The sequence below is a fragment of the Drosophila virilis genome, chromosome 4 (assembly GCF_030788295.1).
Source record: "Drosophila virilis strain 15010-1051.87 chromosome 4, Dvir_AGI_RSII-ME, whole genome shotgun sequence".
Taxonomy (NCBI): domain Eukaryota; kingdom Metazoa; phylum Arthropoda; class Insecta; order Diptera; family Drosophilidae; genus Drosophila; species Drosophila virilis.
In genome coordinates, this window is record NC_091546.1 from 26,083,304 (window position 1) to 26,104,033 (window position 20,730).

General features: G+C 41.7%; 6 protein-coding genes across 9 annotated transcripts; 4 read left to right on the forward strand and 2 right to left on the reverse strand.

Annotated features, from left to right (window-relative positions):
• Window positions 1–192: 192 nt before the first annotated feature.
• Naglu (N-acetyl-alpha-glucosaminidase) lies at window positions 193–3,088 on the forward strand. Of its 2 annotated transcripts, XR_004304475.2 has the most exons (3): window positions 194–702; window positions 774–2,948; window positions 3,048–3,088. XR_004304475.2 is itself a non-coding variant. In XM_002057591.4 (2 exons), exons 1-2 carry the CDS (start codon window positions 472–474, stop codon window positions 2,841–2,843), a joined length of 2,301 nt encoding a protein of 766 aa, XP_002057627.1. In that variant the 5' UTR covers window positions 193–471; the 3' UTR covers window positions 2,844–3,025. The 2 variants fall into 2 exon arrangements, 1 of the variants encoding a protein (XP_002057627.1); XM_002057591.4 differs by lacking the exon at window positions 3,048–3,088 and having other exon boundaries at window positions 193–702; window positions 774–3,025.
• Window positions 3,089–3,370: 282 nt separating this feature from the next.
• On the reverse strand, window positions 3,371–10,344 carry emb (exportin-1 emb). Of its 3 annotated transcripts, none has more exons than XM_015169818.3 (8): window positions 10,265–10,344; window positions 9,874–10,141; window positions 7,569–9,241; window positions 6,577–6,947; window positions 6,032–6,511; window positions 4,895–5,227; window positions 4,469–4,834; window positions 3,371–4,376 (listed from the first exon to the last, which is right to left on the reverse strand). In XM_015169818.3, the coding sequence occupies exons 3-8, from the start codon at window positions 9,055–9,057 to the stop codon at window positions 4,227–4,229; spliced, it is 3,189 nt and encodes a 1,062-aa protein (XP_015025304.1). In that variant the 5' UTR covers window positions 9,058–9,241; window positions 9,874–10,141; window positions 10,265–10,344; the 3' UTR covers window positions 3,371–4,226. The 3 variants fall into 3 exon arrangements, with proteins under 3 accessions (XP_015025304.1, XP_032293749.1, XP_032293748.1); XM_032437858.2 differs by adding an exon at window positions 9,438–9,494 and having other exon boundaries at window positions 9,874–10,326; XM_032437857.2 differs by having other exon boundaries at window positions 9,874–10,326.
• Window positions 10,345–10,506: 162 nt separating this feature from the next.
• On the forward strand, window positions 10,507–12,494 carry fy (fuzzy planar cell polarity protein-like protein). Its single transcript, XM_002057589.4, has 3 exons — window positions 10,507–10,809; window positions 10,888–11,975; window positions 12,042–12,494. The coding sequence occupies exons 1-3, from the start codon at window positions 10,732–10,734 to the stop codon at window positions 12,097–12,099; spliced, it is 1,224 nt and encodes a 407-aa protein (XP_002057625.1). The 5' UTR covers window positions 10,507–10,731; the 3' UTR covers window positions 12,100–12,494.
• A 1,103-nt stretch (window positions 12,495–13,597) lies between these two features.
• LOC6634147 (retinaldehyde-binding protein 1) lies at window positions 13,598–14,834 on the forward strand. The gene is made up of 4 exons (XM_002057588.4): window positions 13,598–13,814; window positions 13,887–14,262; window positions 14,323–14,497; window positions 14,551–14,834. Exons 1-4 carry the CDS (start codon window positions 13,736–13,738, stop codon window positions 14,725–14,727), a joined length of 807 nt encoding a protein of 268 aa, XP_002057624.1. The 5' UTR covers window positions 13,598–13,735; the 3' UTR covers window positions 14,728–14,834.
• Window positions 14,835–15,136: 302 nt separating this feature from the next.
• On the forward strand, window positions 15,137–17,709 carry Ku80. Its single transcript, XM_002057587.4, has 5 exons — window positions 15,137–15,239; window positions 15,298–15,393; window positions 15,457–15,701; window positions 15,757–15,879; window positions 15,953–17,709. Exons 1-5 carry the CDS (start codon window positions 15,225–15,227, stop codon window positions 17,577–17,579), a joined length of 2,106 nt encoding a protein of 701 aa, XP_002057623.1. The 5' UTR covers window positions 15,137–15,224; the 3' UTR covers window positions 17,580–17,709.
• Window positions 17,710–17,720: 11 nt separating this feature from the next.
• Window positions 17,721–20,217, reverse strand: LOC6633933 (leucine carboxyl methyltransferase 1). Its single transcript, XM_002057586.4, has 4 exons — window positions 19,757–20,217; window positions 18,646–19,071; window positions 18,281–18,585; window positions 17,721–18,196 (listed from the first exon to the last, which is right to left on the reverse strand). The coding sequence occupies exons 1-4, from the start codon at window positions 20,009–20,011 to the stop codon at window positions 18,160–18,162; spliced, it is 1,023 nt and encodes a 340-aa protein (XP_002057622.1). The 5' UTR covers window positions 20,012–20,217; the 3' UTR covers window positions 17,721–18,159.
• Between the last annotated feature and the right edge of the window lie 513 nt (window positions 20,218–20,730).

Below are 20,730 nucleotides of genomic sequence, written 5' to 3' on the forward strand. Positions count from 1 at the left end.
TCAGCTCGAATCGATCAGTGCCTTTTGCCTCCCGCCAAGCTGTGAAATCTGTTTCAAATATCGGCTCCATCTTCCAACATCCGATTAAATCTATCGAGTAAGAAAAATGCACTCAAGTCTGTCCAGTGTGCACACACTCAGCGATAAATTTACAATTGACGCCAGTGTGTGTTGTGTTTACCGTTTTAAACGCAAGTGGTGAATATTGTGAACGAGCCAATTGACTTGACGAAAAATCTTTAGACTTTACGGACATGAGTAATTAAATTGATGTGCTTGTGCTGGGCCCACCTGTACGCTCGACTGGAGCGCATTTGCTGATAAGAAACAAACTATATTTAAATAGAGCGCCAGCGTGCATTTCGACACTGAGAGAGCAGGGAAGAGAAAGATCTCACGTTTATTATCAACAACTGGAGCGCACGACACAGCCCGCGTCCAGTGCGACTCGAGCTGTTGACATTGAGCGTCATGGTCGGGCGTGTCAGTGTTCTCTTGCTCTTGGTCTTGACCTTCGTGCACAAATTGAGCTTCGGTCATTGCCAGCTCGGGCCGGAGCTGGTGGCACGTTTGACGCCTGAAACCACGCCGGACGTGCAGGAAGCAGCCGTGCGGCAGCTCATGCAACGTGTGATCGGGCTGCGAGCATCCAATTTATTCCAGGTGGAAGTGAACAAGCTGCTCGAAACAAGCAGCTATCAGGTGACCAATATACCAGATAATAGTTGAATCAAAACAGAGAAGATCAATTTTTTAATGATTTTTAATTACAGATCAGTCGATTGGACAATGGCAAGGTGTTAATAGCCGGATGGGATGGCGTCTCGGTGTGCAAGGGCTTTCATTACTATCTAAAATATGTGCTCAATCAGGATTTGGACTGGTTCAAGACACGCATCGAGCTCTCCGAGCAATTGCAACTGCCGAACGTGACACTCACCTCCAAGTCGGCCAGTTCCATTATTTACTACCAGAATGTGTGCACCTGGAGCTACAGCTATGTGTGGTGGAGCTTTGAGGAGTGGCGTGCACACATCGATTGGATGGCGATGATGGGCATTAATCTTGTGATAGCGCCCAACCAGGAGGCCATCTGGCAGGCTGTGTACACAGAGCTGGGCCTCAATGCGAACGAAATAGACGCACACTTTGCCGGTCCGGCGTTCCAGGCCTGGCAGCGCATGGGCAACATTCGTGGCTGGGCTGGTCCACTGCCACCCGCACACAGGCGTCTCCAGCAGCTGCTGCAACAACTCATTGTGCGTGCACAACGCGAACTGGGCATGAGCGTCGCTCTGCCAGCATTTGCCGGACATGTGCCTACGGCCATGCGACGGGTCTTTCCCAATGCCAACTATACGCCTGCCGAGCGCTGGAATAACTTTCCTGATCAGTATTGTTGCGACCTGTTTGTGGAGCCACACGATCCGCTTTTTCAGCAGTTGGGCGCCATGTTCCTGCGGCGTGTCATCCAAGTCTATGGCTCCAATCACATCTATTTCAGTGATCCTTTTAACGAGATGCAGCCACCGCTAGCTGAGCCGGGATATATGCGTTCGACAGCCAAGGCAATTTATAACTCGATGCGAGAGGTGGATGGGAATGCCGTCTGGTTGCTGCAGGGTTGGATGTTTCTGAAGGATATCTTTTGGACAGATGAGCTTATAGAGGCCTTTCTCACAGCCGTGCCGCGTGGTCGCATCCTAGTGCTCGACTTACAAAGCGAACAGTTTCCGCAATACCAGCGCACCCATTCCTACTACGGCCAACCGTTTGTGTGGTGCATGCTGAACAATTTCGGCGGTACGCTGGGTCTCTTCGGATCCGCCCAGTTCATTGGCAGTGGAATTGCATCGGCACGCATTATGCCCAATAGCAGCTTGGTGGGCGTAGGCATCACACCCGAGGGCATTGGCCAGAACTATGCCATATTCGCACTCACCCTTGAGCAGGGCTGGAGCGCGTCGGAGCTGCAACTTGGCGACTGGTTCGATCACTTCGCTCTGACTCGCTATGGCGTTAACGATACACGTTTGGCCCAGGCTTGGCAGCTGTTGCGCGGCGGCGTTTACTCCTTCCATGGCCTGCAACGCATGCGTGGAAAATATGCCTTGAACAGGAGGCCAGGACTAAACTTGAATCCGTGGACCTGGTACAATGGCTCCAGTGTCACTGACGCCTGGCAGCTGTTGCTGGCGTCCAGGGAAATGGTGCCTCTAACGGATGACAGGTATGCCATCTATGAGCACGACCTGGTGGACATAACGCGCCAGTTCCTGCAACAGAGCTTCGATCAGATTTACGTCAACCTGAGGTCAGCGTATCGCAAGGAGCAGCTAAATCGTCTCGAGTATTTGGCTGGCAAGCTGCTGGAACTACTCGACGATATGGAGCGTATACTGGCAAGTGGCGTACACTATTTATTGGGCACTTGGCTGGAGGCCGCCAAGAAATTGGCGCCCAGCGATAAACTGCGTCCACTCTACGAGTTTAATGCGCGCAATCAGCTCACATCGTGGGGTCCCAACGGTCAGATTCTCGATTATGCAACGAAACAATGGTCGGGCCTGATGTGCGACTATTACCAGCCACGTTGGGCAATGTTTCTGGACGCCGTGACGCGGGCAATGCAAACGCACAGGCCGTTCAACGCCACCGACTTCAAGCAGCGGGTGGCCAACGAGATCGAGCTGCCATTCAGCAACCTGACCAAGATGTATCCCACAAAGCCAATGGGAAACACGTGGCTCATTTCGAATGATATATACATCAAATGGAGCTCCTATGCGAAAGAAACACAATTTCTGCACAATTGTCGATTACCCGTAAAGCTTCTGACATAGAGCTGCAATGATATACAAATAAACCCAAGCTCCTCCCCCCTAAGCAGAGACCATAATGATTCAGATCGAGCAGTAAATGTTTGAGAAAACTGTTAACAATAAAATGTAAGCTTCAGTTTTGCGTTTTATTTATAAAAATAATTATAATTCTTGTGTTATAAATATAAAAAAATTAATCTTTACCTTTTTCTTTTTTTTTTTTAGTTAAAATAAAAAACAATTTTAGTCACATTGTTTAAATATTAGTTTGGAGCCTTTAAACTATGTAATAAATGTGAGAAAAAAAAGCTAAACAAATAAGATAAGTGTTCTATTCAAATTCAATTGCAAAATGCTCTGATCCTGATTTCTAGTCAAATATCTGCTTCAATAATCATTCTCTCCGGTCCCCGCCAAACACACACACATTCGTACATAGAGATATGATCTTTGTGTTTTTAATTGATTTTTATTTAAATTATTGTACAAACTAATTTAAATGTAAAAATTTAAACATCTTCATCAATCATCAATCATACGCATACAAATTTCTATGGAGCTGGTTTTTTTTTTGTTTTTTGTTTTTTTTATTTTTTTTGTTTTGTTGCAAGTGAGTGTGTTGTTGTTGTGTGTATGTTTATTTGACGCACATTACATACATGTACATAATTATTTGATTGGGTTTATGCAAGTGTATACATAGAATCAATTACTCATTAATCATATACTTGATGTGTTGTGGGCGAACTACAATTAACTTTACTTTAATATTATTTGTTCCTTTCGTTTGAATGTGGAAAGGAGTATGTGGGGGCATGTGTTGTTCGCTCGTTTTCATTCACACACAATATTTCTACAATTATACTCATTTAAAAATTTCAAACAAACATTATTATTATTATTATTATTATATGTATTTAGTAATTATGTATGTATAAAGTTTTCATCTTTCGTTTGCTTTTTAATGTAGACGACGATGTTTTATCAGCTAAGTTTGGGGTTAGGGAGTGCGCGTGGTTTTGTTGTCGGTTCGGCTGGCGGCAAGTACGCTAAAATATGTTAATCATATTAAGGTATGCAATTGCGCACATTAACCGCTTTATATTCTCGTATCATTTAACTTTATTCAACAGAAACCCAACTGTCAGCATGTAGACGCGTATGTGTGTGCGGGTGTGTGTGTGTGTGCAGGTGTGTGTGTGTGTGTGTGTGTGTGGTGTGTGTTTGTATATATATATAACGTTTATACTCATATGCATTCATCAATCAAACAAACATTTATACTTTTTCTCCAAACGAGAAAACACTCATACATCATATTCAATCATCAATCATCAATCATCAACCATCAATCATCATGATCATCATCAGCATTCTCAAGCTTCAACTAACACACGGCATATTTTATTCATCCTGCATATCCTCTGGCAATTCGTGTGGATTCAACATGCCCGGAATATTACGTTGCATTTGACGCTTATTGGACTGCTCCTCGGCCAATGCTGCTTCACGCTCCTCCAGATACAAATCCGAATCATCCTCGCCGGTCGCCTCCTGAAAAGCGTATATATATATATATATATAATTGATATAGGGAATTTGGTCAAAATTGGAGTGCATCTCTTGCAGTTGGCTAGTTTACTTACGCGAATTTGTATTAGAAAGTCTCTCAAGTGCTCCTTAAATGCTTGTACATTCTCGTCCAAATTGAAAAGGCCCGTAACAAAGACTTTGATCTGATTATCTGATAAATGATTAAATGCCGACTTTAGCAATGAGGCCACATATTCCTGTATGAATATCATATTGTCCGGTATGGGGCCCAAATCAACCGTTATTTTTCTATTTTCCACCAACGAAAACATATAAGCCAATATTATAGCATGGTTAGGCAGGCCCGCTGTATGGGAAGTGTCAGTGACAACTGAAAAGATTTGCATCAGGATATCCGTAAAGTAGGTCTGATAGAAACTCTGCGCCGCATTCGGATGTTGTTCAAGGTTCTGCAGCATCTGTTATATAATAATATTATGATTAAATCACTTGCAACTCTCGCAAAATGTTTCACTTACCTTGTAGAGTATATTCAAACCCATGTCGGCGACATTGCGCATTGTGTGCTTGAAGGCCCATACCACAGAGTCGAATACCAATTTAAACTGTGCCGGCGGTATATTGAGGAACGCCTTGAAGCAATGCGCGTTAACCGCTTGCAGCAGCTCATAGAAACTGAATCGATGCTGCGGAAAATCTTCGAAATTCTTATTGATCATGTCCAGCGTGCATTCAAATACGGCATCAAATATTTTTGGTACTTCATTCGTGATATGCTGGCGCAGTTTGTTTACAATCGTCGCCATCGCGTTCAGAACTTTAGGTTCGCGCGCGGACGGAACTTTACACCGCTACAGAAAAAATTTAAAAAGATTATTAAATCAAACAGCCAATAAATTCTTAGAAAGTGGCACTAAAACGTGCCAAAAATCTTAAGTATTAATACAATCAAATAATACAAGTAGAATTATGGATGATAAGCAATCATAAAAATATTAAATAATAAACTAATGTGAGACATTTGATTAATATCACAGAAGCAGCTGCAAAGGCATATTCAAATGAAATATGAATCTTATTATGTTTGTACGTGAATCCACATTACAAAATGTATATCTTTGGATCTTACAGATTCAGGATTCAACATAAACATAGTGGTTAATTAAAAATATTCTGTTCAAACGAGGTTTAGAGACATAATTTTTCCATTTAGTTAAATATATTCTAAATTCCTTATGTGAATGCATGAATTGTTTAACCGAGTCCAGCAAATATTGTAATTTTACAGTCTTTCGACAGAATCAACTATTATCTGATGCCTTACAGATTTTTGTAAAATGGGATTAAAATAAACTATAATCGTTTCTTATAGCAGGAACATCCTATAAAGATTCAATATGGTCAATTTGCCATATTCATTTCATACGTGTAAAAGGATTTAGACAAAGTATCGTAAAGATAATTTTAAAACTGATCGAGCAGTTAACTTTGAATTGATTTAGCTATTCGTAGAACAAAGATACATGCATACATTAAGGTAAGGATATCGCAGTTTTCATAAAATGATATCCTTCGCATCCTATTCAAATCGGTTAAACTCATTAATAATGAACTGTTAAATACTGAAAAGTTAGAAATGAAAGAGCATAACGCACCTGATAATCCATCAGGATAGCATCCAATAAGGGCGGTATAAAGTTATCCATAACTAACTGATTGTCATTGGAGCGCGACACCCATTCGGCTATCAAATTGAGCGTCTCCTTCTTCACAACATGCATTGATTTGATCAGCGGCTGATTGTTCACATTGACGCCATTCACCTCGATGGCCTGTATGATGTTTTCCGATGTGATCTTGTACACATTTAGCATGTCCAAATAAATGCGACCCAGTTGAATGACATAGGCGTGGCCCAGTGCCTTGCATGCGGCCACATTTGTCTTCAATATGCTGCCTAGCTGCTTGACTGCTGTCATATTTTTCAGAAAGTCTACATTTTTTGATGCCCGTGATATAATATCGTCCCAGACCTGATTTGGCAGCAGCATATAACGTTCAATAAGCGCATCCTGCTGCACCTGATCTACTTGTGCCGATATCATATAACCAACCGCCTCATAGAATGTATGCACCTAGTTTCAAGTGAAGAGATACGATTTAGCAATATAGAACAGCCAATAGTTTATTTATGACTTACCTGTTGTGGCTGTAGATCACATATAATGCTGCTCATAGTGCTCAGTATCTCGTCAATGAAGGTACATGCCTCGTTTGGCTGTATTGTGACGAAATAGCGACGACATTTGATTGCTATCTTGATGAACGTGTCACAGGCCATGTCCTGCACGCCGTCGTGCGTTTCGTGCATAAATTCAAATAGTTTGTTAACCACCGTCTTAAGGAATTTCCAGTGAGCGCGCAGAAAACGTGGATACTGTCCGACCACATACATAATATTGGAGGCAATGATCGCCTTATTGTCCTTGCCCTTTTTCTGCTCACAGAGCCCAAGTAGATCCTTAATGACAGTAACCAAAAATCGTTTTTCATCCTCCTCACAGAATGCACCTGCAGAATTAAAATTACAAATTATAATTTTAGCATATATTTAATTTCAATCTTATAACTTTTTCGATGTCAGAGGATCATTAAGTATTAACAAGCGCGGACGATAGATGATATCTTAATTGTCAGAACAAAAACAGAGTGCATTGATCGGGAGTGTCCGACGAAAAGATATCCTAATCCCAGCGCAGCTGTAATCTTTTTAGCCCCATTCTATGCGAAATGTTCTCTTGTGCGTTCTTTTTATATAGTTTGAGATTGGGATTTATCAGGATCGATTTAAGCGAAACATGGAAAGTTACCCAAACAGACTCCAACTGCGCGATCCATAGCAGTTTCCACATGCTCAAATAGGTTCGAAGATCGACGCGATTATTCATCGGGACAGATGGACGGACAGATTTGGTTTCGACTTGACTATTGAATCTGATCAAGCGTCAGACCAATATTGCCTTTTTAGGACACGCAGATGGACAATTAAACATAATATACTTTTGTGTTATGGGAACAAACTCTCATTGCAGACAGGGACATAAAAACTACAGTATAAGTAAACAGGAAATGTGTGTCAAGATATATGAATATAGAATGTAGAAAAATATGTGTCATACACTCAAAACTCACCCGATATTGAGCCAATGGCCCAGCAAAGAGTGTTGAGATTTTTCCAGGAGAATTCAGTGCCATTGACTTGGTTTAATAATTTGAGGGTCATAATGCGATCAGTATCCGCACAATCCAAATGAGTGAGGAATACTAAAGTCTCTCTCATATTTTTGTACAAATTAATCGAATTGGTATCCTTCATGAATTCACGAACCACTTCCCCGTTCTCGTTCTCGACAACTAGAACTTCTTCTGGCTTAGCCATGCGCGAAATCATGATGAAGCGAACCTTGGATAATATAGTCGCATAGAATCGACGACGGGGATAAACCTGCTGTCGCTTTGACGACTCCAGCGTGGGATGAAAGAATTCGGTGTTGTACAAATTCTCGACAAGGCTATTCCAGTATTCCAGACAGATCTTAAATACTTCAACGTCGTCGACCTCGCTGATCATTACTAAATACATAAGCGCCTGATTCAGATAATCCACATACTTGGCATCTTCGACTAGCTTTCCGTGTTCTTTGAGGAACGTACAGAGGAACATGGCCAGATTGAGCACAAGCTCCTGTTCCGTATCGGTGCCGCACTGGAACACATGATTCATATTCATATTCTGGCCAATTATCTGGTCCAACTGCACCATTGTGTCCTTAAATAGCGTCGCAAAGTTATCGTTGTAATTGGCTGCCGTTAGGCCGGCAATTTCGGACAGGCACTTTAGGGTTACATTGCGAAACATGGGTACGCTGAGAAACTTAAAGATCAGAGTCTCTATAAGCGTCGTCTCGAATATGTAGCCCAATGGTATCCAGTTGAGAAAACGCAGCAGCGTCTCCAGCGTGACCTGTATCAGCGCTGCATTCATCGAATTCTCCAGGACAAACGAACAGAGGGTAAAAATCTGCGAAAACTCCGAGCACATTGTATCCTTCAAATGCTTGGCCTTCGTTTGCGTTATCTGTCCCAGCGAGAAATCAAAGACCTCTTCGCTAAGATTCTTCAGAATAACCATATTGTTCATGCACAGGCTTTCGTTTGTTTTGGAAGCGCCCACAATATCGCTAATAAACGTCTCCCAATTGCGTGGCCATTCGCGCTTCAATATCTGCACCAGAATCATGTTCAGCTTATTCAAATATACTTTGTTCTGCTCCATGATGACCGGATCTGAGGATGTTTTAATGATTAGGCTGACCACATACTTTTTGATACCCTCGCACTGATTTCGCGGCAGCACCTTCCAGCGTGTCTTGATGACCTCTTCGAGTATTTGAAGCGCATAGAACTTGGTTTGCTGATTCTGTGAATATTCGAGTATGCTGTCGACACGCGTCCAGGCCTCGGGATGCTCCTTCAGTGTGGTAAGTATATCCTGCGCCAGTCGCAGCTGCTCACCCTGCGATGAGTAGAGCGCCTCAACAATCTTATCGAGCAGATTAATGTCCAGCTTTTGATTGAAGTCGAGCAGCTTGCTCGCCTCATCGGAGCTCAACATCGCCATCGCTTTGTAGTAAAAGCAGCGTTCGCGTCTGCGTCGCTCAGCAGCAGCAGCACCAGCAGAAGCTGTGTCCGCGTTAATTTTGATTGATTTTAGCTTGCTCCTCCGGCTAAAACGAGGGGGGAAGGCGCGTCAGTGATGAAATCTGTGGTAGCTGGCAGCTGCTCGTTGGTTGGTTGGATTGACTCTATAGAAGAATCGAAAATATCGAAATTACATTTATCGGCATAAAGGCAACCATATTTCTTTTATACATACATTTACGTATGTTTTCTTATTTTCTACACACAAACACCAATGCACAATTGCTTGTGGCGCGCGCTTACTTTTTTTTCGCACATACGCACACACACACACAGTAGAGATGAGCGATATTTGCGTACCTGTTACTCATCCCAAGCATCTCATAGTAGGAAGTCACTTGCATTTGTGTTAAGTGACTGGAAGAAAAAACGCGCCTTCAATAAAAATACTTTCACTTAAATATATAATTAAATATATAACGTGTGATATGTGTAAACGCCTTGCACTGTTTCAAATGTGCGTATTTGAAGGGAAAAGTCGCCATCTGCTTTCTTGCTGCTCGTCACCGTCAATCAGACACCGCTCATCTCTAGCACACACAAATACACACGCACACACATGCCGCTTACACATGCAAAATACAATCAAAGCAGCGCAACGCATCTCGAGACTGCGACGGCATTTCACAAATCTAAATTGTACGCACGGCTTCGGGTTGTTGTACAACACATTTGTTGTTAAATTAAACCGACTTTTATGCACATTTACTTAATTTTAACTTTCTCACGCACTTACCTAGTTTTAGAAAAGCGTTGCAACCTACGAATCCCAAGAAGCAGCGTGGAAAACGACAAGCGCAAAACGAGTAAAAAGACTACAACGTTTTTGTCCAGACAGGGAAAAAATGTATTTCAAATTGCGAGGCACACAAGTCAATTTTATTCCTTTTGTAGCAAAATACATGCACGCTGAGCAATTATTTGCAATTTGGCTAACAACGGTTGACGTTGTGACCAATTTGTATGTTTGAAACAAACTTTTTCGCAGTACTTTTCTTCTCCTTCTGTAATGAAAACCAGGGATGGATCACAAGCGTCATGCGCGGTGCCGGAATCGAGTAGAGTTTATATAAATGGAAGTAACTAATAGAGAGCAGTAAGGAAAACTACAAATCTCATTTATTTACGTTTGCAACTTTTTTTAACAAAGAAGTCCGTCTGCATTCAACAAATATCTACCGGCACAATATACAAAACACAGTGTTTCCATATTAAACAAATATTCAGCCCTGACCTGAATTAGGTTTGCTTTTGCAAATATCGTTAATCGTGCCAATGTTGCTTTTTTACTATCGACATTGGAGCTTAGCGTGCCTATGCAGAAACAAAAATGCACGCACGAACTTCTAAGCAATTTCGACAGTCCTGGGCAATTAATATAAAATACACAGATGTGTATTATTTAACCATGTTTATAGATATAAATAATTATGTTTGAATTGCTTAAGTCTTATATCTCTGGTATTTTAAAAACAAGAATTTGTCCGTGACCAGGCTCAATAAATTCCACAATTGCTCATCTCTAATTTATTCCGAATTGACCACAGACACCAAACATCAACAATCTCCGATATACAAAATTTTGTAAGGTTCGATGTCGATTTATTTGCATTGTCTAACAACAAATGGCGGCTTACCCATATTTACACGTAAAAAGGGTGAATGCGATAATGTAAGTATTTAATGATATATACACCCAATAGATAGTGCTAACTTTTGTTAAATGTATCTGTCGCCGTTTTCGATTTAGCTGCCATTTTCGACTGTAGCTTCTCTGAATGGATTTCACATGTTCTTCAAATCACTCGGCATACAACTGCAAACCACACATACAGACGAATGGACCTATATTTGGCGTGACTTTCACAATGCAATCACTTTCATTGTGTGTGGCCGCGGTATGGGCGAACTTCAACTTCAGGCCCTAGCGGAACTGGCTTTCGGAGGGATAGCGCTTTTCATAAGTCGCGATGAGTTAGCCCATCCCGCTCTCCTGGAACGCCTAAAGAAAGATGCGAAAAAGTATGTGCCAGTTGTGGATGCTGCGCTAGAAGCGTCTAGCTCTGGTACAACTCTTTTGGGCTACACGGACTGTCTCCTGGCAACAGAAAATGCGCATCTATGCAACCGTCTAAATGAGTTCAGTGCCAATTGTGGTTCATTGTTCTGCTGCCTGGTTGTGGGCCAGCGCATTGCTGTAGCCACTGAAGGTTGGTGGGATCTGGACACGCTAGACAGGGAGCTTTTGCTCTTTCTGCTCAACTCTTCCAGTACTATGCAGCTCGACGTGCCCGTCTACCTGCCAAGCAAAAGTCCAAATATTGCCTTTCGTTTTGTCACCGTGCCAGTGTCGGCCAACAGTGCGATCTGCGTGCTTTGTGGCGCCGAATCTGCGTACCGAGAGTTGCATCTAAATGCCATGAATGCATTTCGCAATGAGAGCAATCTGTTGGCCAACGTCGAGCGCTGCGTTCCACGTAGCCTGCCGGAGCAGCTGGACATCGATGCACATGTCTTGGCGATTATACTGATTAATACTGAGACGCGCAAAAGTGTCTTTACACGCAATCTCCACCAGTCGTCGAATGCCAAACGCATTGTCGTCGGCGACTTGCAGCGTTTGGACATGCTGAAGAAATTCTTCGATCACACCTTGGAGAATATGCATGAGCTAAAAGTGGCCAAAGACGATTGCAGCGATGCAGGCACGAGAAATTCCTCAATTATGTTGGATCAATACAGTTGCTCTGACTATCACAAGTGTTATGCCCAGGCGGATGACCAAAATAATGTTATTTTTCTGCTATTCGTTGCCGCGGTGCCAACACATGCGATGAGGTAAGTGGATGGATGATATTCTTTCGACTGTACAAAAGATTCATAGCTTCACTTGTTCTTTGTCAGATTTCTTGCGAAGCAAGTCTACGCTAGCCTATTGCAAGATAAGGCCGTCTGTTGGTGACCTTGTTGGTGAGCTTATGATCACCGAGCTTATAAGACTGATGATTGGAATCCTTAAAATGGGCTCAAAATACTTTATTTACATTTCGTAGGAGTAATTTTCTACATTGCTTGTATTTATATCTAAGCAAGAAAGGTCTATTCGGAAGTGCTAGAAGGGCAGATATTCTGTTCAAATATGTCAAGGACACATGAAGGTTACTTTTAAGCTGGGTAAAGGGTATTTTCTAGTGATGACTCTCGGTTAAGCAGGGTATTTTCTAGTGCTGATTCTCGGCGAGAGATTGCATTTATATGGTGATGGAATAAATATCTCTCTTTAAGAATCTTAATATTATTACATTAAATAAGGTAAAACATGACTATTTTACATAAAATAAATTGATAATACTTCTATTTTGAAATCTTTTTGAGACTTAGTTTATAAGCATAACTCAGAGCTATATATATTTAGTTTAGCGTATTTTGGATACCTCCCCCTCCCCCCGTTCTTAAAGCTAGAGCCTTGTGATTTGCCATATTTAGAGGTCATATTTATGTCCTCCCATGTGATGTTATGCCTTCCAATTTCATCTGACAACATAAAAGTTATTCAATATTAAGTTTCGTATATAAATATTAATATAAGTACTTGCGAAAGCCTTCTGGAATTCATATTGGTCTACAATTTATAATTTCAAAATGTCAAAAAGTGGTTGTGGACAACATCTTTATCAACTAGAATCCATCACGAATGTAAGTACTAAATAATATTAAAGAGAATATGGAACTTATATAAACTAAACAGGTTATTTTGCTATGATGTAAAATCATTCGGGATAGATCTTCAGTATTATAACTAATTTTTAACGGACTTGAGGTTCTCTGAGATTCGGAACGCACTAGCCCAAATTCCGACAATCTCAATGAATTGCCTTAAAGACTTATTTGTTTACACATTATGGATTTACATATTCCACAAATTTGCCCTAGTTGGAGTACAATAATAATGGTATATTTTAGATTTGTAAGCAACTGGCGAACTGTTATTATACAGGCAAATCTAATAAAAATAATTATAAATTTTTGATTCAAATAGTTATGTCAATTTCAATGCTAATTTGAACATTTCCATCAGAGTCACGTCTCTGGGCAATGCTCTTAGCTTAGCCCAAAAACGTAGTTGCTTCGTAAACAGAGCAATGCAAATGGAAATAATCGTCTTACTAATCAAAACTCTCTGTCGTGTGGAGAAGTGTCAGTCCAAGCTGTATCCCGATGGGCGCCTTTATCTACTGGAACAGTCGCTCGATCTATGGAATCAGAATCATTTCCAAATATGTAATACAAACCAACCAGACATCTATTGATTACAGTACGTTCGCTTTAAACTGAAGCTAACCCGTACATGAGAAAAAAAAAACACACATTAAGTGCGCCATTAATATTTTAGATGCGTTCGGGTTATAAAACTAACAAATCATAACGCCAAATTAAATTTCAATATTATTTTGAACGAGCAGTGCGCATTCAGCGCGCGGCGAGTGCTGTTCGCTGTCGGAACATTAAAAAATTTACTGAAATTTCAAAAAATCTGTGTACATTTTGGATTTAAGGACAGGCGAAAACTTCAAGGCCAAGGATCTACACGCCGCAATATGCTGTTTCTACGGAGTCAAGAGGAGCACACGGCCGAGGAGCTGTTCAAGATAAAACAACTACGTCAGCTGGTGGAGAGTAAGAAACGGATTATTCTGTTCCGGTTCTGTTCTTGACGGATATATGTATATCTTCCCCTGCTGTTTCTAGAGTCCGATGAGCTGCAGGTGGGAACGGATGAGATATTTTTGACGAAATTCCTGCACTACACAAACTGGGACACATTAAGGGCCTATCAGGCCATACATGCCTACTACGATTTTAAGCAAAAGCATCCCACCTGGATGGCCCAGCATCCCATACAGTATTATGCCAAGCTTTTCTATGCTACGCACTGTCGCTTCGTGATGCCGCAAACGGACAAGCATGGCCGCGTTCTAGTCATCTTCAAGACGGTGGACGCATTCCAGCAATTTCCCGACTATCTGCAGCATTTAATCGAAATGGATGATCTCATCTTCGAGTCGATGCTAATGTTGCCGCGCGTACAGCGGCACGGCATAACCGTGATCTGTGATCTTCAGGGGTTGGTAGTAGATTATCAGAATGTTATTTACGAAATTCTTGACTGAACGTTTTTCTCTAGCACAACCCGGAATTTTCTGCGTCAGTTCTCGCCCATGTTTATGAAGATCGTTAATGAAAAGAATACGGTTCTGCCTTTTAAACAGCGCATGGTGCATATCATTCAACGCGGCTTTCTCATGCACGTTACCTCGTCATTGTTTCTGCCTTTCATGAACAAAGATTTTAAGGAGCACGTAAGTAATAGCATATCACCATGTTTTCTAGACTTACCGTTTCTTCTTTGCAGATTTTCACTCACGATGGTCGGCATTTGAACAAACTACGCGACATGGTTGGGATTGATTGTTTGCCCGCGGAATATGGCGGACCGGCGTCTAATGTACTAGATACAAATTTGATATTCAATCATTTAAGTCAAAATGCAGATTACCTGGAACAATTACAGCGATATAAAAAGCGTTAAGTATGATTCATAAGAAGAGATTTAAAAATTCCTAGAAGTTTCAAAAGTTCCAAAAATAAACCATTCATAAAAGATCTACAAAATGTAAATAAAAAGGCGGCGCAGTACTCAGGTCTAAAAGTTTTTTAATTCTGGACGGGAACTTTATTATTTTTCAAAACATTGATAAAATGTATTGGAAGACTGCATGTCATGTCATAATATACCAATATACGAAAGGTCTTTTTTTCCTACATATGTAGAGCGCACTGATTCAAACATGTAGAAACAAATTGCGGTTTACATTAAATATCTACAGGGTGCTTCTTTTGAAATTATCGTTAAGCAGCTCGACTGTTAACAGGAACTGTCATGTAAATTCGAACATTTAACATCAATAGTCGAAAGTGCAAGCTTGGCGCCAAAGAATTATCGATAGTCACATCTGATTTCGATAGCTTTCGCTGTGTTGTGAAATTACGCCGGTTTGCTAAACAACTTTTATGAATACGATCTAAATGGCATCTAATAAGGTAAAATTGCAAAGTTCTTTAACTTTTATAGAAATAAGATGTTGGAAATATTTTGCAGGAGTGTCTAATTATTGTAATAGACGTGCGAAGCTGCGCCTCCGAGGAATTAAAATTAAAGTCGGTGAAGTGCGTTGCAGAAATACTAAAAGACAAGGTAAATAACATTAATAGACCTAATTAATGACTTTATTGTCTTCACAAGTTTGTTAATTTTTAGATCGTCAGCGACAAGAAAGACTATGTGTCCTTTGTTTTAGTGGGTTGTAAAAAGAGCAAGAATAAGTTGAACACTGCTAGCGATAATATGTGCCAGAATGTGGTTCAATTTAATGAGGAACCGCAGATTTGCAACTGGCAGCTGTTGCTGGAATTCTTCAAGTTTGTCAACGAGCCGCCCTGCGATGGGGGTGAGTGGCTGGACGGTCTGGACGTCGCCGTGGCTATGCAAAGGGCGGCCCAGGCGTAAGTTGGCGAGAGTCTCATTAAATATTTTCGCTTACTTTTCATTCTGGTGTAGCTTAAGGTGTGCTAGGCAGCGTATTTTGCTGCTTTACGATTTCAACTACATGCCACAGAGGTACGATGATTACGACCGGATCAGTGGCGATTTGCTCAAGGAAGAAATCGATTTGATTGTGGGGTGAGCTTCAAAAGGCAGAAGGATACGCTCATCCTTTTTACTAATCTTAATTTTCACTATTCACGGCTCGCAGCTCGCACAATATCTCCTATATTGACAATGCCAAGAGCAACTTACCGCAGGCCATCTTTCAGGTGTCGCGGAAGGCCAACATCTATGAGCAGGCGAACCAGAAATATGCGATGCAGTTAGTCAGCAACTGCAATGCTACCTTGTGCAGCTTTAAGGAAGCGCTGGCCTCTGTGTTCAATGTGTCCAGTAGACGCCCTTGGGTGTGGAATGCCAAGCTTAATATTGGGAGTGTTATCGCGATCAACTTGCAGGGCATCATTGCAATGAAGAACGAGAGTCACATTAAGCTCAAGAAGGTCTGGGCCGAAACAGAGGAGACAGTAGAACGCGAGGAACGTTATTTTATTAAAGGTACAGAGGTCACGCCGTTGCCCGAAGATCTAATTGATGGCTATATGCTGGGCGGCACCCCGGTGCCGTATGATGAAACGCTCGTTGAGCTGCCGCCAGCACATTCGCCGGGCTTGCACTTTGTGGGCTTTGTGAAGCGCAGCAGTATACCAGACGCGTACTTTTCGGGCAACTCTCTTTATATGTTGGTGCATCAGAAAGGAAACGTTGTATCCGCTCAAAAATTGGACGCATTGGTTAGGGCATTAATTTTGCAGAAGTGCGCAGTACTCTGCTGGAAAATTTTTAGTGTTAAATTTAATACTCCGCGCATTGTGGTACTCGTGCCGCAAGAGTCCACAGTGGATCGCCCGGCCACGTTATACATGCTCGAGTTGTCTTATCATGCCCAACACCAGTTTTGGGATTTTCCTGCGCTTCGCACGGCCAAGACGGAGTGCAATGCGGATCAACTCCAGGCAGTCGATACGCTAATCGATAGCATGGATCTGGAATGCACTTTGCAGGATACACAGCAACCCAGACAGCAGCGGCAGAACGATTTGCTGCCATTCGATGGACTGCCCAGCATCTTCGAACAGAATGTAATGGATGTGTTGGAGCGCAAGGTTATCAATTCAGCAAAGAGCGATCCACAGTTCAAAGCAATGCTTGACGATAAGAACTTGGTCGATTTCTTTTGGCGGGTACCTGAACCCATTGAACAAAAATCCAAGCAGGCAGCAAAGGCGCTCAAAAAATTATTTCCTTTGGAGCATAGTCATGCATGGCTACAAAAGCTCAAAGCCAAGGAGGAAGAACAGAATGCACCGCCAACCGTCAAGCAAGAACGACGAGATACACAAACGTCCATCAGTATTGACAGTGTGGGCTTAATGACGCCCGCCGAAGACTACAAACAGCTGTTGCAAAAGGTGCGCTCAGAAATAAACACTACTCAACGGGATGTCCAATTTCAATCTCTAGCGGCTCAAATGCGAGTGGTTATTATAACGCTTCTGGAGCGCAACAAATTAGACCTCAATCAATTGAACGAAGTGCTAACCCTCTATCGGGACAGTTGTCTTGAGTTCAACAGCTTTGCGGAGTACAATCAATTTGCAGCACTGATAAAAACCAAAGCATCGGAAAGGAATCTGCAAGAGTTTTGGAGCAGTATTGTGGTGGAGAAAAATCTTGGACCGCTGGTCCTGGGCGAGCCAACTCTGGAGGACGAACTGCGGTTGAAAGCGTATTATACGAAACCAGAGTTTGGCGTTGAAGACCAAGAAGGGTGAGGATATTTAGCAGAAAAAATAAAGAATTCCATATTTGTTTTTAGATTTAAAGATAATTTATCGCTAAAAATAAAGATTTCATGTCTTTGGCCTAATCAGCTTAAAGTTGGCCAAGGGCTTTGTAAATAAATACTTCAATAATTTGGCAATTTTTTGTTTTTTAATGAATTTCAAAATACATTTACAGCGCCCACAGGACAATGAATTAAACAATCAATTGAATCATTTCATTTGATTAATAAATTTTCGTTGGTGCAGTACATATTCTTTGCAAATATAAATTATGTAGCCAAAAGGGAGAGGAAGAACTAAGCTTAGCAATAAAAAGCTTTAAGGAACGAACAATTTCAAATGTTAGCCAATCTTAATTAAAGTACACTTAAGAATTTATAAATGGGGCATAAGCAATGCCAATTATGTACATTGCAAGTAGGTGTTTCTCAGTGTATGTGTGAATTACAAACATTAAATACATTATAATTTGTTAACGCAATCTGTGTAACGATTGCATGCGGCAAGTGCATACAAAATACAAATGTTAAAGTTGTTTTGCAGTGCAGCCAAGAACTCCAGGCTTCCTCTAGTCAATGTTCAGCGATGACATAAGTTCCTCCACACTGTCAGGAATCAAAGAGTCAAAGGTTAGCCACATCAATTATGAATATTGCAACATGCAAATTGTGTTTTATACTTGCACGCACGTTATATCTAAGTCCTGAAAGGCAACACCCAACCAAGCAACAACTAGGCAATAGTGCTGGAAAAGCTGTAGCAGCAGTTCGCCCTCGTCCAACATCTCAAGACGCTCGATACGTTGGCGCTCCGATGAGGAAATGCTGTCATACACCTGCACCATGTCCCAGGCACGTGCCCCGCTCCAGCCGCTGTCCTTAAATCGATTGGTTTGAGTCTCAAGCGACAGACAGGATTCCACGCCGGCCAAACTGCAGCCCCGGCTACGTAGATTATTAAGCATAACATCGCCAAAGCGATCGTTCATGTTGACCTATGAAACACAATCTAGTTGTTAAGTGTCTGCATAATGTATAATCACGATGAACTTTACCTGTTCATAGTTGACAAAGACGGCGGCTTGAAACTTCTGTGCTATCCATTTGAGCAAATTTCGACAGTTCTGAGCCTCGATATAAACGAGAACGCATTCCGCTAAAAATATAGTGGGCAGAGTGAAGTCCACTTCGGCCTGCTGCAACTTATTGTCCACCTCATCCAGATTTCGTAGGTCAACGCCCATCAGATGATAGTTGGGCCCATGCAGATCCGTCGGACTGAGCCGCACCTCTCCGTCTTCGTCGTTGATTTTGCCCAGGAGTGCCTTGTTGCGTTTGATTGTATAGCATTTGCGAGCCGTCACTGTGGGGAAATCTAGCTCAATGAAGTTCTTCACCTTGTGCGCGGTGTCCCGCAACCGAAAGTAGAGCGTATCAAAGCCACAGCCAAGGTTTATGATTTGGCAGTTTCCAGAGGTTTTCTGCAATGGTCATGGCCAGTTAGTTAAACAAAGTAAAGTGCAAGGTCACAATTGGGGCGTGATGCGCAAGTGCAACACATGCGCAGCAGCAACATCAGCATCATTCGGTATGCAACAGGATTCCGATTCCAATTACAATTTCAATGCCACAGTACGGACATGCACTTGACCTTAACCTGCATCTCGACCAGACAGTTGCACAGAGGCAGAAATGAGCCGAATGTAATGCAGCGAGACTTGTACGAAAAACTCAAGAGAATTATTCATAAAAAATTATGTTTAAAGCAGGCAAGGTTTTACTTATGTTACAAACTATGCTTTTCAAATTACCGGCTAGCCAATAAATTAATCAAAAAACCGATTAGTCAATCGGTGTTCGATTAAAATTCTATCGATAATGATCGAGCTGCAAGGACTTATGCTTATATGTATTAAACTAATTAAACTTAGTTTATATACAAATATTTTAACGAGAAAAACTCAAATTGTTTATAATATTGCAAAAGTAAGCCTCTAAACTAAAGTTTTTCATTGAAGCCACATAGTTATATCTGAAAGCTGTGTCACGTGCGTATCTCCGAAACGAAAGATTCAGAGTCCGTTGATACCATGATGCGCATGACCCATTATATACATTTTCTGGTGTCTGCAGACGTTAGCTGTAAGTGTACTATATACAACTAACCTTCAGAAACTTCTCCACACACATCTCAACGCCCTTGACGCGTGCAAAATAGCCACGATTTATCTCAGGGGCCTTTCTCTCCTGGTTGCGCACAAAGAACCCAATATAATCGTCCTTCCAGTAGCCAAGGCGCACAGCACCCCGCTTGCAGTCGCTGGCATCATCATTGGTGGCTATGACGGCCTCATCGCAGGGATGAAACTTGTGTGTGCTATTGTTATGTGCAACTCCTCCGCCCGTTGACGGAGGCTCCATGGCGATGCTGATTGGCTGCTCTTGTCCTGGAATCTCTTGTTGCACGCTTTCTATGAGAAAAACAAACAATCGTTCACTTTGGATGGCTCCTGTTCGACAACTTTATAGCACTGCTGAATTGTGTTTATTTTTCCTTTTTTGGTTGTTTTTTTTTGTTGCAACTGATTTTTCCAAGCAAATAGTGTGAATATAAATGAGTATTAAAAACAGCCCGTAAACAGCTGCGAGTATCGATTACATCCGCAAGTGTTGGTAAATTTTAATGCGTGCTGCTTGTGCTATCGACTTAATATATATATATCGATAGACTGAAGACCCGCCAAGCCAGTGGACACTTTTCCCAATTTAAAATTTTTTCAAAATATCTAGTAGTCTTAAGCGCTTACTCACATAATATTTAATGCTGATAAGCATTTAAGCAATTTATTAATAAGCAACGAGCACCGAATAGGCATGTTAAGTTGTAACGCGTGCCACATTCAGCTTAAGTTAACTCCATCATCAAAGTGCTCTAATTGTTTCCCGCATCTTTGACATCGGAAGCGACGGCAGCTATAATTAAAATTGTCAGCTACGCCCAAGCCACTAAGTCTTCAACTCAATATGACGGGGTCAAAAAGTGAACAGGCTTTAATTGTTATTTCGCTTTGCGTTTGCAATTACGGTGAATGAATCACAACCCCTCCGCCTCGCGCCTACCACACACTCACACACATATA